At 38.1% G+C, this 19504-nt stretch overlaps 1 protein-coding gene across 3 annotated transcripts in view; it reads left to right on the top strand.

Annotated features, from left to right (window-relative positions):
* The window catches only part of ODAD2 (outer dynein arm docking complex subunit 2), a 178692-nt gene that overhangs the window by 4598 nt on the left and 154590 nt on the right, over positions 1–19504 (top strand). Inside the window, exons 3-7 of one of the 3 annotated variants that reach the window (XM_049626936.1) lie at positions 5189–5346; positions 7535–7727; positions 8356–8462; positions 8652–8788; positions 11070–11186. In XM_049626936.1, the coding sequence (XP_049482893.1) occupies positions 5189–5346; positions 7535–7727; positions 8356–8462; positions 8652–8788; positions 11070–11186 (712 nt within the window). Of the gene's footprint in view, positions 1–5188; positions 5347–7534; positions 7728–8355; positions 8463–8651; positions 8789–10680; positions 10863–11069; positions 11187–19504 lie in introns of those variants that run through there. The other 2 variants (XM_049626937.1, XM_049626938.1) reach the window with 2 other exon arrangements.

Genomic DNA, 19504 nt, shown 5'->3' with positions numbered 1-19504 from the left:
CGGAAACAGGCTTCAGGCTCTTAGCTGTCAGCACAGAGCCCAATGTCGGCCTTGAACTCACAAACCACGAGATCATGACCTGAGCCGAAGTCAGCTGCTTAACCAACTGAGCCACCCAGGTGCCCCAAATGTATTTGATTTCTAAGTGTGAGAGGTCACTTCCTCTCAAAGTGTTTGTCATTATTTATTGCTCCCACTTAAGTTTAATATAGTGTCACACACTGTTTTTTCTAACCTTTGAAGATGAACTCATGCAAAACCATACAGTTGAAAAACATGTGGGCTACTTAGTACAAACATGGATTTATTTATCTACTTATTTTTTACTTATTTATTACTTATTTTTGAGAGAGACAGAGTGTGAGCAGGGGAGGGGAAGAGAGAGAGGGAGATTCCCTCTGAGCTGTCGGCACAGAGCCTGACGTGGGGCTCGAATCCACAAGCCATGAGATCGTGACCTGAGCCGAAGTTAGACACTTAACCAACTGAGCCAGCCAGGTGCTGCCATACAAAGTTGGACTTAAAGCAGATGTCAGAAGAGTATCAAGAGTATCCTTGTATCTTGCCTCTGTACTTACTCTGTGTTCCAAGTACACGCATGGCCACGTCTGTGACCTCCTTAGGTGGGCACCTAAGCACACACATCTCAATCATATCACTATTTCTCTGTCTTTATCCTCGTCCAGTTTCTCTTGCGCTATTTCCATTGTTACACCTCTCCATACAGTCTTTATGTACAGTGTTCCCTCTTAAGCGGGATGTTTCGACGTCTTGATACCACGTGTATCCTGTCTTTCTCCTGTCAGACTTACGAGGCAGCTTTTCCTTGGGCCAGTTTTTTTTACTCATTGGTCTTGTTTCTGACCCATATTAATAATATCTTTGATGTTGGAAGGAAGAAGAAGGGTCTGATAGTAGCCCTTGTTGTATCTGAGGGAAACCATGCCTTCGTGGCTTGATGAGAACCAGGTAGGTACTGATTATCCTGAAGAAGGTGAAGAACACAGCTGAGATTTTGGTAGTAACGGAAAATACCAAATGCTTTCACATCCAGGTCTTGATGTGAGCCCTTGCTCCATCCTTCAAACCAAAGAACTGTCAGCAGCCCATAGCCACTTGTGATGCTATATCTAGCAACAAAGACAAGTCCTATAAACCAGAGATGCCTTCAATGGCTAGAAGAATGCATTGTTAAAACAGCCCCAGCTGCCTCATTCTTTGCCCTTTGGTTCACATGCACTCTTCTTGCTTAACTGCTGGCCCTTAGGACACCTTTTATTCACTTATTTAAAGGGGGGAAGCTGCTTTCCTTCCAGGTGGGATTCAGGTCTGTAAGTCCATGTAGATATAAATACCTAAGTCATCATAAAGACTTGGAGCTTGGAGTCTCTGGATGGGTTTCTGCCAAACAGGAGTATTCTTGAGTATTTTAGAATATTTAGGCAGACTCCTCTTCTTGGGAATATATATCTTCTCAGCCTCTTGTTCCAAAACATCACTTTTATCTGCATGGAAAGTCTGTTGGAGTAAGTAAGCTATCCTCTTTCATTGATCTCCGCAGATATTTGGGGAATATACTTATACTTGTGGCTTCATTTCTTATTTGATGTTGCCCATCTCCAAATTCACTCTTGGTAGCTGTCAATAAAAAGTTTGCTGAGCCTTCTTCTAAATTAGGCTGACAGGCATCTGACGCTGAAACTGATCTGCTAGTCTCACACTGCACAGGTTTCACATTTCATCAACCACCTTCTTTTGTGCAGATCATTACTGAGTAGATGGGCACAGCACTTTCCACATGTTAGATGACTCATTCTTTTCCTTTAGAATCGTTTCCAACGTACGGCTCTTCATCCTGTAATAACATTTGTCATCATCCTTCCGTGTTCAGTGTTTTGGAGAAAAGAGCTCCACTTTCATTTTAATGGAAATCAGAAGTCTCCTTGTATTACCATTCTCAATTGCTTTGTTCTTATCAGGCAGGATGAGATTAATAATCTCTCTAAAATACCTCAGCATGAAGCCCAAGTCCACTGGAAGCTAAGGACAAATGACACCCTCCGATGATCAACACCATCTGTTGGTGGTTCACAGAGCTGAGGTGCTTTGACTCATTAGAATATAGCTTGGGAAACTTCCAGATTCGAGAAGCATTCAAAACCACTTAGTGACAATGTTATTACCTGTTCTTTTCTCTCCTTCTTTGGTAGAACTCTGATCTTTGAATGATGTCAGCTTTAATATTGTGGTATTTCAGTTGTGAATGTCTCTCTGCTATCTCAGGGATGGGTCTGATTTGGGATACAGTTCTCTTCCGGTAAGAGTTGTGTGTGGGTGAGAAGTCGGGTTCCTAGTACTGGCCCTTTTCCCCCTGTCCTGTACGCTTCCCTCACAATTGGTACCTTCCTTGTTCCTACTTTACTTTTCTCTTTTATGAATCTCCACAAGCATCTTTTTTTATTGCTTATTTACCAGTACTCCTTGGGAATGGGCATTGTTTAATCCTTTTGCTTTTTTGTTCCAGTCATCTTATCAGTGTCATGAAGGCTCAATTACATGATCTCCTGTTTTATGAGACAATAATTATTATGTTTTGGTAAAATTTCTAAGTCATGGTAATAAGATCAATGCCCATAACATTTATTATTGAGCTCTTTGTTTCTCTTACCTGAGAATTGCTAACTAGTTTCTCAAGTATGGTCTTATTTCCCTTGCTACTATTTAGACTCATTTATTGAGTAATTACTGTGTCCTAGACACTAAACTAGGCACTAGGGATGAAGTAAATGAGATATTTTCCTGCTCTCTCACTTTATAGTATAAGCTATTGTATTTCTACGTCCCTTCTACAATTCCAGTGTAAAAGTCTTTTGATCAGGTCAGTGGATTTCATTTATATCACACTCGTCTTTTTTTTTTTTTTAATGATTTTTAAATTTATTTTTGAGAGAGAGGGAGAGTGCAAGTGGAGGAGGGGCAGAGCCAGAGAAGGACAGAGGATCTGAAGTGGAGTCTGTACTGACAGCCGAGAGTCCAATGCAGGGCTTAAACTCATGAACCACAAGATCATGACCTGAGCCAAAGTCGGATGGTTAACCAACTGAGCCACCGACGTGCCCCTACAGCACATTCTTCTTTTTTTTTAAGTTTATGTATCTTGAGAGATGAGAGGAGGGAGGGACAGAGAGAAAAGGAGAGAGAGAGAGAGAATCCCAAGCAGGCCCTGCACTGCCAGCACAGAGCCCTACATGGGTCTCAATCCCACGAACCCCAAGATCATGACTTGAGCAGAAATCAGAAGTCAGATACTTAACCAACTGAGCCACCCAAGCATCCCTACAGCACATTCTTCTTGATGTCATGAGGTGGGTGCATTATTTTTCTTTCTAAGAGCTCTTTCTTCAGGTGTTAGAAACTGTGAACCCAGAGACAAACCTGCTCTTCTACATCCTCCCTATAGCTGACATTTTACTTCCTACCGCTCTGTTGAGTTACAGGTTTCAACTGGTGGAAGCAAGGAAAAATGTGTCCTGTGCCCTTGACTTCCGGTTTCTCACCAGCAGTTTCACCTTCTTGAGTTCAGTGGCTTGATATTGTTGGCATTCACTTGGCTTATAACTTAGTCTTGTCATCATCCACTTAGCACGAGTGTCCAGCCCTGTACAAAACTTTAAGAAATATCAATCCAGCCCTAAAGACACTATTCCAAAAGGTTTATGTTAGAGAAAACGCACAGTTTGTAAACAACACCTATCACCGATCAGTCTAGAAATCTTTCATTCATTTATTCCTCCTCTATCAAGCACCTTCTGTGTGCAGTTACTACATAAGTTCCTGCACATAGAGCTGTGGGCAAGACTGATGAAAGTCCCTGTATTAGCCTCCTGTTGCTGCTGTAACAAATTATCACACACTTAATGGCCTAACACAACACAGATTTAATTTCTTACAGTTCTGGAGGTGAAAAGTCTAAAATGAGTCTGTAGGGTTAAAATCAAGGTGTCGGCAGGCCTGTATTCCTTCTGGGGGCTGAAGGAAGATCCATTCTTGCCTCTTCCAGCTTCTGGAATCCACCCACATTGCTCCTTGGCTCCTGGCTCTGTGTTGCTCTGACCTCTATTTCCATGTCACATCGGCTTCTCTGACTTGACCCTCCTGCGTATTCCAGAATAGTCTTCCCATCTCAAGATCCTTAACTTTACCCATCTGCAAAGTTCTCCTTTGCCATGTAAGATAACACATTTATGGGTTTCAGGATTAGGATGTAGACATCTGTGGGGTGCCACTGTTCTGCTCCCCATAGTTTCTGTCCTCTTGTTTATTTCCTAATGAAATAGTGCTGTAGTGGCAGGTAATCTGAGTCTTTCAGGTTTACTTTTTCTAATGAACTGGCAACATTTCACATCTGTTTATCTGCATTCCAATTTAAAATATGTTAGATCAGGTCCTAGGATGAAAGCAGCTTTACCAGGGATATCAGTATATAGTAAAAACCTAGGCAGTTTAGTTAATGTTGTAAGTGGTAGAAATCTACAGAAATATCACTGCCACAAAAATATCTTAATATTTTTTAAATGCCAACCTAAAAAATAATTAAAATGGACAGAAACACAAATCTAGGAGACCCAGTAATTTCTGATCAGGAAAAGTCCATTTAGAAAAACGGCTTATTATCCAAAAGTAAACCAAATTAGGGGGTTTGGAGTGGGAAAGCAATCCACAGATGGGATCTAGTTTGTCTTTTTTTCATAGTTTTTTGTTCAGAAACACAGAGTAGCCAAGAAAACGTCTAACCACTAATTACTGTGGTGTAAATTTTATAAATAGTATAACATTAGAAATCCCCAAAACATGAATGGTCCTGTAGAACCAGTGATTTTTTTTTAAATATATCTGACACATTGTTAGAAAAACAAAAACAAAAACCATGAGTTCATGAAGGTATTCAAGAAATTGCTTACCATTTTCTTCCTGGATCTATTGTGTTGCTCACTATGGTTGCTAATAAGGCTGAGAATTTAAGGGTCTGAGTGTGTACAAAGTAGGAAAGGAGATGAGCTTCTAACACGCAGCATTTATATTCTGTGTTTTATAATGAGACATAGGAATAGTTCATCAAAATGTCTTCCACTTAACTTCACTAGCATCCAGGTAACCTTAAGTTTTCTTTTTTGTTTTCGTGTTGTAGTGAAACAACAGTCAAATCAGAAGAAGTGGATGAAAATGGACAGCCTTTGCTGTTTCTCTCTGTACCTCACATTAAAATCAGGAACTTTGGGCAGCTGTCACGTTTTTTACTTATTGCCAAAGATACAAAGCTGAAGGAAGCACAGGCGTGTGTTGAAGGTGATATTTATACTCCAGTCTATGATTTGAACTTTTAGAAACATAACCTCGGTGGTGGTGGGGAGGGGATCATTTGTTACAGTCTCCCGGACAAAGTTCTGTAACCTAAAAGGTAAAAAAAATTCCTGTGTTCAACTTCATAAAAAAGTCATTATTTTTTCTTGGCTGAATGTTAATGCTCATATCAAATTTCTACTTTAAAATGAAAGGCCTTAATAACTTTATTTACCACTAGAAACCTTCTTCTAATTTTCATGTGTGGTTTAAAGACAGGCTTCCTAGCTTCTGTAAAGACCAGAGGACTCTAGCCTTTGAGGTCCACACAGGAGAGAAGACGGATTAGAAGGGCCAGCACCGGAATCCACACTCTACTCTCAGTACTGCTGTGATGGATGATGATTTGTTTCCCTTAAAATGAATGTAGACTCTTCTTTTAGCAGAATTGGCTCATAATAATCTCACTGTCCATTGGTCTCAGCCCTACTCCATTGTGAGCTGCACGGCCTTGTGTGAATAGTTACATTCATTCGGTGGGAAATATTTTTCCTCTCCATTACGGATGAAGATTTTCATCCTTGTCTGATCGTCTAACATGCTAAAAGAATGCGATCAATTGCCTGCCATAATTGTACTCCAGATTTTTCTCATGAGTAGACAAATATCTAACAGTAGATAAAGATGCTGTATACATGGTTTGCTTCTTTGGAATCGTGTGACTGGAAGGTCCTAAGCATAAGGTGCCTGGGTTCTGCCTCTTGTCGTTCTTTGCTGTGTCTACTGCTGTGAGGTAGGAAGATGATCTTTTTTTTAAAAAAAAAAATTCTTTAAGATACGAACCTCAGGGCAGCAGCCTCCTTTTTATCTCTTGCCTACTCTTCTTTATTAGGCTATCTATACATCAAACTACTCTGCTGAAGAGGAACAAAATCTTGAGAGTAAAGCTGAATTCAGGAAGGTCATTAATAGCATTAAATTCAACTTAATATATGAACATAATACATAGACTGGCTGCTATATATCTAGTTTGGCTACATATGAATCTTTGCTGCATTTTGTCCTTTCCGTGGGAGTTCTAGATACAACCCTTAGTTTTGGGTCCAAATTCCATGGTGCACAGCAATTTGGGGATCAGGTTTGTGTCTTTCCCCAGAATTCATCTAGTACCTTTTTTTCATGAGTCTTTATGAAATGACCACCATATTGGTGATAAGTTGAGATGCTCAATCGGTGGATGATTCCTAGATCTCCTTCCCCTGCCTCTCCCCTGATGTGGTCTTTTCTAAGAGGTCCTAAGCCTTTTCTGCTATTTTCTGGTGCCCTAGTCCCCTTCCTGTTGCAGAGTTCATGTGATCCCTGTGCTCTCTTCATTTCAATCAAGTCGAGCTTTCTGAACTAGTTCCGTAGGCCTTTTCCCCTCCCTGTCCAAACGCATCCATACTTCATCTTACTTGAATTCCTCCTTTCCAGATAAGGCTTTGCCACTTTCTTCCTTGTTTGCAACTACATGGTTCTTTGGCTTTTCCCAAATCCTGTTTTCAGCATCTCTAAGTTCGACTTTCACACCTGTGTCAGCCTTGATTGTGCATTGGTGTTTCAGGTTTTCACTGTAACTTTGGTATGTGCATAAGTACTGGCCAGTGTTTTTCCAACTCTAACATCAAAAGGCATTGAAAATATGAGCAGTTTGAACAGGTGGAGAAGACGGGCGGTGGATCTGTAGACTGAGAGAAACACACTCTCTTGGAAAGAAAGCATTTGTGAATGCACTGGTACACGTGCACACACACACACACACACACACACACACACACAGACACACAGTTCTAGTGATGATTCTTCTAAGGAGACCAGTATTTCCCTATCTTCAAATCAATTCTGAGTATATTAATTGAATGCCCATGCTGGACAATGCCCCACAGTCAACAAAAGAAAGAAAAGAAGGTCTTGGTCTTTGTCTTATTAGAGAGGTGACGTAACTAATGATCTTACAATACAAGGCAGGACATCCCAACGAGTGCAAGAGAGTTCCTACTATAGTAGAATCTGAGAAGTAGAGATCAATTCAAATGGAGTCCATCAGAGAAAGCTTAATGAAAGAAACCCATTTGGGTGGGCTTCAAAGGATTTGTTAGTCTATGTTTCTTGTAACAGAAGACAAGAGGATCATTTTTGTTTATTTTTTGGTCAGCTAACAGAGATCCTGTAGCAAAAATCCTGGGTTTAGATTATAATACAATGAAAGAAGACACATCCACGGTAAACATTCTTGATAAAGTTACCAAGGGTGAAGATTCTGAAAATGAGATTAAGATGAAGATCGCCAGGCTGCTCAGCCAACTGGATCTGCACCTCCTGAACCATTCTCTAAAACATATTTCACTGTGAGTCTTTAAAAAAAAAAAAAAAGAAACCTCTAAAAATTAGTTACAAAAAGTGCTTTCGGAGGTTTTTCATGAACACACAAAAAATATAGACGTTATTGCCATTGATTTCGTGTGAAATTTTATTGGATTAAGATTGTAGTTTATCGCATGAATATTTCTAAAACTAAAAAGTTTGCAGTCAGCATTGCTAAAGTCTTCCGTGGGGTTTCGCCTAATTCTGAGGACATGAAGCGACCTTATTATTTTCAGTCTCTTCAGGCTGTTAGGTAAATTATCGAATGATAATGCAAATATCATGTAGAGTTTGTAAGATTAAAAACTTGTTCATTTTTCTAGTTTTTTTCCTGGTATTATAGTGTTATCACTAAGAAACGAAGTGAATATTTAAATGAGTACATTTAATGCTGCATTAAACGTGAGTCACTGATTTTCTGATGTTTTGACAGTGTTGTCAGATTACAACAGGGCTAAAATTAACTGCAGTATTTTTGTTGTTGTGTAATTTAACCACAATTTTAACTATAAAAAACAATATTCCCCCCCCTGCTAAAATGGAATGTTTTCATGTGCTTTCTGCAGGTTCTCTTTTAAAGTGTCAAAATGAATTTCTTACCATTTATTTCAGAGAAATAAGTTTAAATCCCACAAGTGTTAAGAACGATATAGAAATGCTGAAAAATTTCTCGGGAAAAGGAGAACAAACTGTCTTGGAATCTATCAGCTATACCTCAGGTTTATATTATTCTCAGTTTCATTTTGTGTTAAATATAATTATTTCCAAATGCTTCAATAGCAACCTTAGGATTGAATATTTGAAAAGATGAAAACTTAAAACTTTAATCATATTTATTTTTTTAAAGCCAACATATTTTATTTTTAGGAGCTCCTTTTAATTGATTGAAACTTGTTAATTGGTTTCAGGTTATGAATTTTCAAATGGATGTAGAGCCCCACCTTGGAGACAAATTCATGGAGAAATTTGTTACGTGCTGGTGAAACCACACGATGTTGAAACTCTGTGCATTACTTGTAGTGCAGAAGGAGTATTTTTAAATGGTGTAAGTAATTTTTTAAGAACTCTGTTGGTTTTGGTGCTTAGCTCAGTCTCTGTAAACGCAGGCATGTGTCCAGGATTGAATCCTGATGACCACAGAAAATGCGATACTGCTCTGTGGGATTGAAGCAGATCCCCTTGCTGAGTTTGCCAGGCAAATCCAGAATGGCCTCAGAATTAGCCCAGTGTTCCCCATTGCAGATCATTAAGTCAGTCTCCTATGAAACGATCTCCAAAGGGGCCTGTGCCACTTTATACAACAAAAACCTCCTTAATCAGTTCCCTGATTAATTATACAAGTATTAGAGAAAAGAAGAGGCAGAAAAGGAGCAAGGAAGTAACACAGAAGCAATAACTACAGCTTTTACCCTAAGAGTTGAGAGGGCAAAGGGAAGGGAGGCACTAAAATGTGGGAGCTTGGAGGAAGTACCCCATGAAGCTGGGACCTACATGTCTGGTGAGGGGCCAACTGCTGGGCTGGGCTGGTGGCTTAGGATCTCAGAAGATGGACCTTCCAGAGCTGAGATTTAGACCTGTGAAGAGTGGACCCCACTTACATTGGCAATGGTGTGTTAGGAGTTCAGAAGGGGGACCGCACAGAACTGGGACCCGCAACTCTGAGGAATGGTCAGTTCCAGGAGAAGCTGGCCCCCTCTGAGCTCAGGTGGTCCCCCTGAAACTGGCATCCAGACCTCTGAGGAGTGCATTGCCCAGTTAGTGTTGGTACCTTGGGAGCTCAGCAGAGGATGTTTGCAGAACTGGCAGAGCTGAGACCCAGACCTTTGGAGATGGAACCCTGGTCGGTTTATAATGGTATTTCTGAGGGGTCGTAATGAGCCTGGTTCCTAGAGTACAGGGGAAAACCCTGGGAACTAGAACTAATTGTTCCTACTGGGAGCGACTGCTGCTGCCAGGGGTGAAGGGCCGTTGCTGGGGTAACTCTAACAGGGACAGCAGATGAGGAAGAGGGAGTATGTCCCTTTCTCCCTCCAGCTTGTCAGTGTTCCTTTCACTTCCTGCTGACTGACGCTGAACTAAGCTGGCAAAGGAAAAACACAGTGTTGCAGATCCCAAAGCCCTGAGCATCACTAAGCAGAGAGATGGCCTTCCAAAGCCTCTAGATTAAAAAACGTTTAGTCTTCTACCTGTTCACTGAGGTCAACTTTCTCCTTTGCGGTGTAATTTGGGGCCTCACAGGCAAAGTCTGCAGGGAGAACCCAAATCTGTAACGGGGACCCAGCCGTCGGAGGGGACTGTTTGGAGATTTGCTACCTCTTGGTTTGGATTGGTGTCAACGTTTCGGTGCCGCTTTCTTGATTCCCGGCAGGCATCTGTCCTGATGTGCCTTGTTCGTGCTTTTTTTCTCAGCATGATGCTTAGCTTATGTCTGCACAGAGGAGGGAGACAGCCTAAACATGATTGTACTTTTGGTTCGTCTTGATACTTTAAGTGAAATTTCCAATTAGGCAATAAGAGGTAACAGAAGGAATGATTTTCTTTGACTTTCTAGAGTGGGGCAAGGAGACTTGGTCTCTAGCAAAGGCTGTTGACCTACATACAACTTTATTTGATATGGAAATCTAAGTATTCCTGTCTATTAAAAAAATGAAAGATAAGGAACATGAAACTATTCAGTAATTACAGAAAAATGCAGAACACACTAGAGTTATATGTATATGCATGATGTTTATGGATATATAACACACTACAGTTTTTTATGTATACGTTTGGTTAAGGGAGAACCAAATTTTTTCTATTAGGGTAGGAAAAAAAGGGAAATGATCAAAGGAAAGACAAAAAGAAAGAGGTACAGAGACAAAGAGTGGAGGGATGGACTGATACATAGAGATTAGAATTCTAGAAAATATAAGCCTATAGCAACCGTGTCACACAGAACAAGAGCAAGGGTGTGACAAATAGAAACAAGCTTTTCTATGCTGACATTCTAATCTTGGGGCCTTTTATGACTTCGCCAGAGGCTCTTGAAGTCATATAGCTTTTTTACATTTGAGAGGTACAGAGGGAAAGAAATTTTGATTCTTTGCTGACCAGCAGAGTGCCCTACATGCATATAGGAGGTAGTCAGTAAAAGCATGCTGAATGAATGAATGAATGGATGGATGGATAACTGTAAGAGAGAAAGATTTTGCCTATATTTCTTATGTATAAAGACTACCACATGGGTCCTTTAGAGAGGAAAACGATATGTGGGCTTGGGTTGTGATGTATTGATCAGGCTCAGTTGCTATTACATTAATAACAGCAGCAAACTTTTTCTCCCAAAGGGCAAAACAGACAATGAGGGGGAAATTAATTATGAGAGAAAAGGTGAAATTTATAAAGACCTTGTCACATTTTTAAAAGAAAAATCAGCAAAATTTTCAGAAAATATGTCTAAACAGGTAAGTTTATAGACTCTTAAAATTTCATAGCATAGTGTTACTTGACTCAACTTTCTAATGAGAGTGATTCTGCCTATATTTGGACTTTGCTTCTATTTTCAGTGTTTTTCACAATATAACATAAAATACGAAATAAGTGTAGTACTTTGAGAAAGTTTCTGATTCAGGTAACAGGTGTAAAATATTTCAGATTGCTTTCTAAATAGCACTCTTCATCTTCCCTTTTGAATTAATAACACTAAGAACAAAGGAGTCAGCCCTGTTAACGAAGCCCAGATGTTTTGATTATTTTTATCCTTTCTCAACATCCCATGATTACTACCGAATTGGATTGCCTTAATAAGTGTCACCTGCATATGCATAAGAACAGTGCTTCCTTTGTGTCTTTCGTGGTTTTTGAAATAGTGTTGCACAAAGAAATGAGTTAATAGAGTTATTTCATGAAGTAAAATCTTGATTGAAGCTGATGTAGGCAAGAAACAATATGCAAGAAATACTAATGAAACACACTTAAACTCCAGGCTGATTCCCAAGAGGTCAGTTCCACAAATCCCACAAGAGATAACTTATCGGGCCCATTGTTTCCCTTCTGACCCTGCCACTTCCGGAGGACTGTTTTCTTACTGCACTGCTGCTACTCTTGTCCCGAAACTTCTCTTTGTCATCATCCTGCAAAGGCTTTTTATTGCCTGGTGTTTGAGCACCTGATTTCCTGGACTCCAGTTTTTCCTTTGTTGTTATTGTCGCAAAATAACTATACAAAGCATAAAATTTGCCGTTTTCACCACTTGAGTGGTATCACTGAGTGGTGTTAATTACATTCCTAATGTGCATCCATTACCACTGTCTACTTCCAAATCTTTTTCATCATCTCAGACTAAAACTCTGTTCCCTTTATGTAGTAACTTCCCCTTTTGCCTCCCCCAGCTCCTAGTAACCTCTCTACTTTCTGTCCCTAGACATTTGCCTTTTCTAGATATTTCAGATAAATGGAATCACACAATATTTGTCCTTTGGTATTTGGCTTAATTCATTCAGCATAATGTTTTCAGGGTCCATCCATGCTGTAGCCTTTGCCAGAACTTCATTCCTTTCTATGACCGAATAATACTCCATTTTTATATTATGCCACAATTTATTCATTCATTCATCTGTTGATGGACACTTGGGTTGTTTCCACTTTTTTGACTATTGTGAACAATGCTATAAATACTGGTGTGCAAGTATCTGAGTCCCTATTTCAGTTTTGGAGAGTATATACCTAGGAGTGAGATTTCTGGGTCATATGGTAATTCTATGTCTTAACTTTTAGAGGAACTGCCAAACTGTTTCCACCTAGACCGAACCATTTTATGTTTTTACCTGCAATGTACAATGATTCTGGTTTCTCCACATTCTCACCAATACTTACTATTTTCTGTGTGTGGATTTGTATGTGCATTTATTGTAGACAACCTAATTATGAAGTGTGGTATTTCATTGTGGTTTTGATTTGCATTTACCTAGTGATGAGTGATGTTGAGCATATTTTCATGTGATTATTGGCCATTTGTGTATCTTTTTTTTTTAAAGAAATGTCTATTCAGTTCCTTTGTCCATTAAAAAAATGTTTTGTTGTTGAGTTGTAGGAATTCATTATATATTGTGGATATTAACCCCTTATCAGATCTAATATTTGCAAATATTTTCCCCCATTCTGTGGGCCGTGTTTTCATTCATCTTGACAGTATCCTTTGATACACAAACATTTTTAATTTTGATAAAGTCCAACGAATACATTTTTGTTGCCTGTATTTTTGGTATTGTACTTAGGAAACCATTGCCAAATTCAAGGTCATGAAGATAGCTATGCCCCTCTTTTCTTCTAGGAATTTCATGGTTTTAGCTTTTAAATTTAGGTCTTTGATTCATTTTGAGTAAAGTTTTGTATATGGTGTAAGTAAGATAAGGATGCAATTTTATTCTTTTGCATGTGGATTCCTAGTATTATCTGAGGAAGAGATTGTTCTTTCCCCCACTGAATGGGCTTGGTATCCTTTTGAAGATCAGTTTACCATAGATGTAGGCGTTTATTTTTGGATTCTCAATTCTATTCTATCTTGTTTATCCTTATACAAGTCCTATACTATTTTGATTACTATATCTTTGTAGTAGTTTTGAAATTGAGAAGTAATGAGTCCTCAAACTTTGTTCTTGCTTTTCAAAACTATTTTAGCTGTTTGGGCTCCCTTGACTTTTTATCTGAATTTTAGGTTTGGTTTTACCATTTCTGCAAAAAAAAAAATAGCATTGGGATTTCTAAGGGATTGTATTGAATTTATAGATTGCTCTGTATAGCATTGTCATCTTAATATTCTTCCAATCAATGGACACGGGGTGTTTTTCCATTTGTTTTTATCTCCTTTAATTTTTTTTCAGCAGTGTTTTATATTTTTCAGGGTCAAGTCTTTGTCTTCTTTGTTAAATTTATTTCTGAGCATTTTATTCTTTCCTGATGCTATTATAAATGATACTGTTTCCTTAATTTCCTTTTTGATTGTTTCCTGCTACTATAGAGAAATAGAACTGATTTTTTTCATAGAACATGCAGGCATGTACACAGGGTGGAGAGGGGCAGAGGGAGAGAGAAAATCTTAGGCAGGCTGCATGCCCAGCGTGGAGCATGATGCAGGGTTGATCTCACAACTGTGAGATCATAACCTGAGCCAAAATCGAGAGTTGGATGCTTAACCGACTGAGCCATCCAGATACCCCACTAGAACTGATTTTTGAGGGTTGAAATCAGTTCTGACTTTTGAATATGAATTTCAAAATCGAATCCTACAACTTTACTGAATTCATTTATTAATTCAGTTTTTAAAAAAATGTTTTAACGTTTATTTATTATTGAGAGAGAGAGAGAGAGAGCATGAACAGGGGAGGGGCAGAGAGAGGGGGAGACTCCAGGCTCCGAGCTATCAGCACAGGGCCCTACGCAGGGCTCGAACTCACAAACTGCAAGATCATGACCTGAGCTGAAGTCGGTCGTTCAACCAACTGAGCCACCCAGGCGCCCCCATTAATTCAGTTTTAAAAAAAATCTTTTGGTCTTTCTACATATATGATCATGTCATCTGCAGAGAGAGTTTTACTTCTTCCTTTTCAATTTGGATGTAATTTCTTTTTCTTGCCTCATTACTATAGCTAGACCTTTTAGGACTATCGAATAGAAGCAGTGAAAGGTACCTCCTTGCCTCATTCCCGGTATTAGGGGAAAGGCTTTTGCCATTGAATGTGATGTTAGCTGTGAGCTTTTCATAGATGGCCTTTATTGTGTTGAAGAAGTTCCCTTCCCTTTAGTTTTCCTTTTGTTGGTGTATCCCATCATTTTGGTGGAGCTTCCTAAGCAAAACAGGCACATTAGAGGGAAAAAATTGAGGGTTAGTGTGTGAAAATATCTTTATTTTTCTGTCCGTTATTGTTTCTGTAACGATAGTTCAAAAATAATTTTTACTTAGAATTTTTAAGGCAATTTTTTCTATGTGGGCTGTTTTAGCCTTTCCCATCTATCAAAGCCTTTAGGATCTTTTCTTATTCCTGATGTTCTGTAATTTTCATGATGATATGGTTGGTGCTGGTGTTGTTTGTTTTTCATCAATGGTGACATATGTCCTTCAGAACTAGAAAAATACTTTTTTTTCTAATCATTCTAATCATTCCTTCCTCTCTGTTCTCTGCTCTCTTTTTGAAACTTACTAGTTGTTTGTTGGGACTCTGAGATCTTCTGATTTTATTTTCTGTCACCCACTTTCTGTAAATATACTTTTACTTTATCTTCAAGACGTTGTGCATGTCTTTACAATTTAAACTCTCATATTTTTAACATTTTGTTTTCAGGCGCTTATCTGTACAGATCATATGCTTTCATTTCTCTTGGAAAATGTGGGAATAAAACAGCAAGATCAAATGGTAGTTGTATGTTTAACTTTTTAAACAATTTGTAAACCGCTTTCCAAAGTGGTTGTAATATTTTACATACACACCAGCAGTGTATGGAGAGTTCCAGTTCTTCTGCTTATCCGTCAATAATTGGTCACGGGCACCTGGATGGCTCACTTGGTTGAATGTCCAGGTCTTGATTTCAGCTCAGGTTGCTCTCAGGGTCATGAGATGGAGCCCTGTGTCAGGCTCTCTAAAAAAAGAGAGATTCTCTCTCTCCTTCTGCTCCACCCTGGCTCACATGTGTTCTCTCTCTCTCTCTCTCTCTCTCTCTCTCTCTCTTTCTCAAAAAAAAAAAATAGGTAAGGTCAAACCTCTAATTTTAGACATTCTAATAGGTGCGTGTACTGGTATCTCCCTGAGTTTTCATTTACGTTTCTTGAATGCATTCTTTCATATGCTTATTTGCCATTCATCTATCTATCATATGTGATGAAGTGTCTATTCAGATTTTTTTGCCCAGTTTTTTATTGGGTTGTTTGATTTCTTACTCAGTTGTGAGAGATCTTTATATATATTCTTGGCTTACATATTCTATCAGATATATGACTTGTAAATATTTCCTCCGGGTCCATGGCTTATTTCATTCTCCAACCATTGCTTCTAAAGAGCAAATGTCTTCAATTTTTATGAAGTTTAACTTGTTAATTTTTTCTTCATAGTGTTGTATCTGATAAAGCTTTGCCAAACCCAGTGTCACAAAAATTTTTTCCAATGTTTCCTTTCTAGAAGTATTCAAATGTTAGGTTTTACATTCAGGCCTTTGTAATTTACTTCTTGTACATGATATGAGGTGCGGATCAAAGTCCTTTTTTTTCTTTTGAATGTAAATATCTAGTTGTTTCAGCACCATTTGTTGAAAAAAAACCATCCTTTCTCCATTGAATTACCTTTATATCTTTATCAAAATTCAGTTGTCCATTTGTGTGAGTGTATTTTTGTTCCACTGATCTGTTTGTCTGTTTTTATACAAGTACTAAACTGTGTTGATCACTGTAGCTTTATAGTAAGTCTTGGAGTCAGGTAGTGTAAATCTTCCAATGTTGCTTTTTCAAACTTGTGTGGCTATTTTACATCTTTTGCAAGTCCATTGGAATGTTGGGATCAGCTTATTGAATTCTTCATAAAAACACTGAAAGAATTATGGTTGAGATTGTGATAAATCTGTAGATCACTTTCGAAAGAGCTGATGTCTTAACAATATTGAAGTTTCCAGTCCATGAATATAGTAGGTCTCTCCATTTAGTTAGATATTCTTTAATTTTTCTCGGCAATATTTTGTAACTTTCAGTGCATAGTCCTTACACATCTCTTGTGAAACCTACCTGTAAGCATTTCATATTTTGGGGGTGTTACAAAAGAAAACCACAAGCCCGAAGTGGCATCGCTTAGGCCAAGTCAACCACCTAACAGATATATTATTATATATCCTAAAATATGTGTTACTATTATTATAGTATTTATACCTAAATAACTACAATTTCAACCAACCAGTAATGTACCCTGCAACCAGTCAACTGGAATTTCCTGGTCAATACCAGGAAATTTACTGATTTACCCCTTCTTCTCCTCTTAAGAGGGCAACCTTGACTAAACAATATATTCCTTGATAGTCAAGTCCCTTTTTTAAAATGTTCTTTCAGCCTTTAAAAACTTTTCTTTTGTTTACTTCAGTGGAGCATCACTCTAATTACCAGATGGGATGCTGCTGGATTCATGAATCCGTTAATAAAGCGAGTTAGATCTTCACACTTACTCATTGAGTTTTTATTTCACAAGGGCTATGGTTAATGGTAGTTTTAAATTTTCAATTTGTGATTATATGTTGCCACTCAAAATACACTTGGTTTTTATATATTGATTTTATATTCTGAAACACTAATTAGTTCTAGTGTCTGGTTTGTACATCCCGGGGAGTTTCTATAGAGGATCATATGATCTGTATATAAAGATCATTCTGCCTCTTCCTTTCCAATCTCAGTGCCTTGTTTTCTTTCCTTAATGCCCTAGCTGGAGCCTCCAACATAGAATTATATAGAAAAGGTCTTTTGTTCCTAGTGGTAAAGGGATAGCTTTCAGTTGCTACTACATATAATGTTAGCTGTAGCTTTTCCACATACTAAATTTATAAGGTTGAAGAAGTTCCCTTCTATTTCAAATTGTTAAGAACTTTTATTAGGAATAGATGTTGGATTTTATCAAATGATTACCTTTTGAGATAATCATGTTTTTTTTTTCTTTTTTTAGTTTGTTAATGTAGTAAATTACATTGATATGAGTTTTCAAAAAATAAACTAACCTTATATTTCTAGGATGTAGTATCTCTATTTATATATGATTGGATCTAACTTGCTAAGATTTTCAGTTTCACATCTATATTTATAAGGTTGTTGGTGTGTCATTTTCTTTAATACCTTTGGTTTTGGTTATCAAAGTGATACTGTCCTTATAGAATGAGTTGGGAAGTTTTATCTCCTCTGCAATTTCTGTAAGAGTTTGTGTAGAATTGTTATTATTTCTTAAATATTTGGTATGGAAGCCATCAGGGTCTGGAGGGTTCCATGTAAGGTAAGTTTTTTAAAAAGAGATTCAATGTCTTTAATAGTCATAGGGCCATGCAGGTTATCTATTTCTTTTTGAGGGAGTTTTGGTAGATTGTCTTTATTTTATTTAAAAAATTTTTCCACTGGTGTAAAGTATACATAGCTTTTGCTATTTTAACCATTTTATTTTTATTTTGAGTAATCTCTACCCCCAGTGCAGGGCTTGAACTCACAGCCCCAAGATCAAGAGCCACATGCTCTACCAACAGCCAGCCACATGCCCCGGTAGATTGTCTTTATAGGAATTTTTCCATTTCATCTAAGTTGTCAAATTTATTGGCATAAACTTGTTCAAAGTTACTCTTTCATTGGGGTGCCTGGGTGGCTCAGTCGGTTAAGTGTCTGACTTCGGCTCAGGTCATGATCTCACGGTTCGTGGGTTCAAGCCCCACGTCAGGCTCTGTGCTGACAGCTAGGAGCCTGGAGCCTGTTTCAGATTCTGTGTCTTCCCCTCTCTCTCTGCCCCTTCCCCACTTGCACTCTGTCTCTCTCTGTCTCAAAAATAAGTAAGCATTAAAAATTTTTTTAAAGTTATTCTTTTATTAATCTTTTAATGTCTGTAGACTATGTAGCTATTGTTATCTCTCTCATTCCTGATAGTGGTCATTGGTGTTTTATTTTTTCTTGATCTGTCTGGATAGAGGTGTATTGATTTTCACAGTTTCCTCAGAGACTTAGCTTTTAGTTTCATTGATTTTTCTCTATTTTTTTTTCTACTTTGGTATTTATTATTTCTTCTTTTCTTTTTACTTTGTGGATTATATCATGTGGTTTTGGTGGTAAGTTCTTCCATATTCTTATTGATATTCTATCAGTTGTCAAGAGAGGTTTTGAAGTGTTTCAACTATAACTGGGGATTTGTCTAATTTTTCTTTTAGTTCTGTTTTTTTTTTTTTATTTGAAACTCTGTATGTGCATTTAAGATTGCTATTTTCTCCCTCTCTCTCCTTGGTTGTTTTTCTTTTTCTGAAGTCTACTTAATCTGATAATTTTATACCACTCCTGCTTTCTTTTGACTAATATTTGCATGTTCTTCTTTCCCCTCCTTTTACTTTCAAGCTACTTATATTTATATTATTATATTTGAAGTGAGTTTCTTCTTTTTTTTAAGTTTTTATTTATTTATTTTGAGAGAGAAAGAGAGCACAGGAGGGACAGAGAGAGGGAGAGAGAGAGAATCCCAAACAGGCCCCACACTGTCAGCATAGAGTCCCATGTGGAGCTCAAACTCACAAACCAGGAGATCATGACCCAGCCAAAACCAAGAGTCAGACACTTAACCGACTGAACCACCTGATGTGAGTTTCTTTTAAATAGCATATAATTGAGTCATTTAAAAAAAATTTTTTTTTCACGTTTATTTATTTTTGAGACAGAGAGAGACAGAGCATGAACAGGGGAAGAGCAAAGAGAGAGAGAGACACAGAATCTGAAACGGGCTCCAGGCTCTGAGCTGTCAGCACAGAGCCCGACGCGGGGCTCGAACTCACGGACCGTGAGATCATGACCTGAGCCGAAGTCGGACGCTAACCGACTGAGCCACCCAGGCGCCCCATAATTGAGGCATTTTAAAAAGAAATTTGTGAAGCTTTCTATTGATGTATCTACTGATGTGTTTAGATCATTTACATTTAATATTGATATGTTATGGCTTACACTTGCCAGTTTACTTTTGTTTTCTGTTCTTCTATTTTTCTTTTTTTTTTTTTTTTTAATGTTTATTTATTTTTGAGACAG

Source organism: Panthera uncia, chromosome B4 (assembly GCF_023721935.1).
Source record: "Panthera uncia isolate 11264 chromosome B4, Puncia_PCG_1.0, whole genome shotgun sequence".
NCBI lineage: Eukaryota > Metazoa > Chordata > Mammalia > Carnivora > Felidae > Panthera > Panthera uncia.
This window is presented reverse-complemented; position numbering and strand designations above follow the sequence as displayed.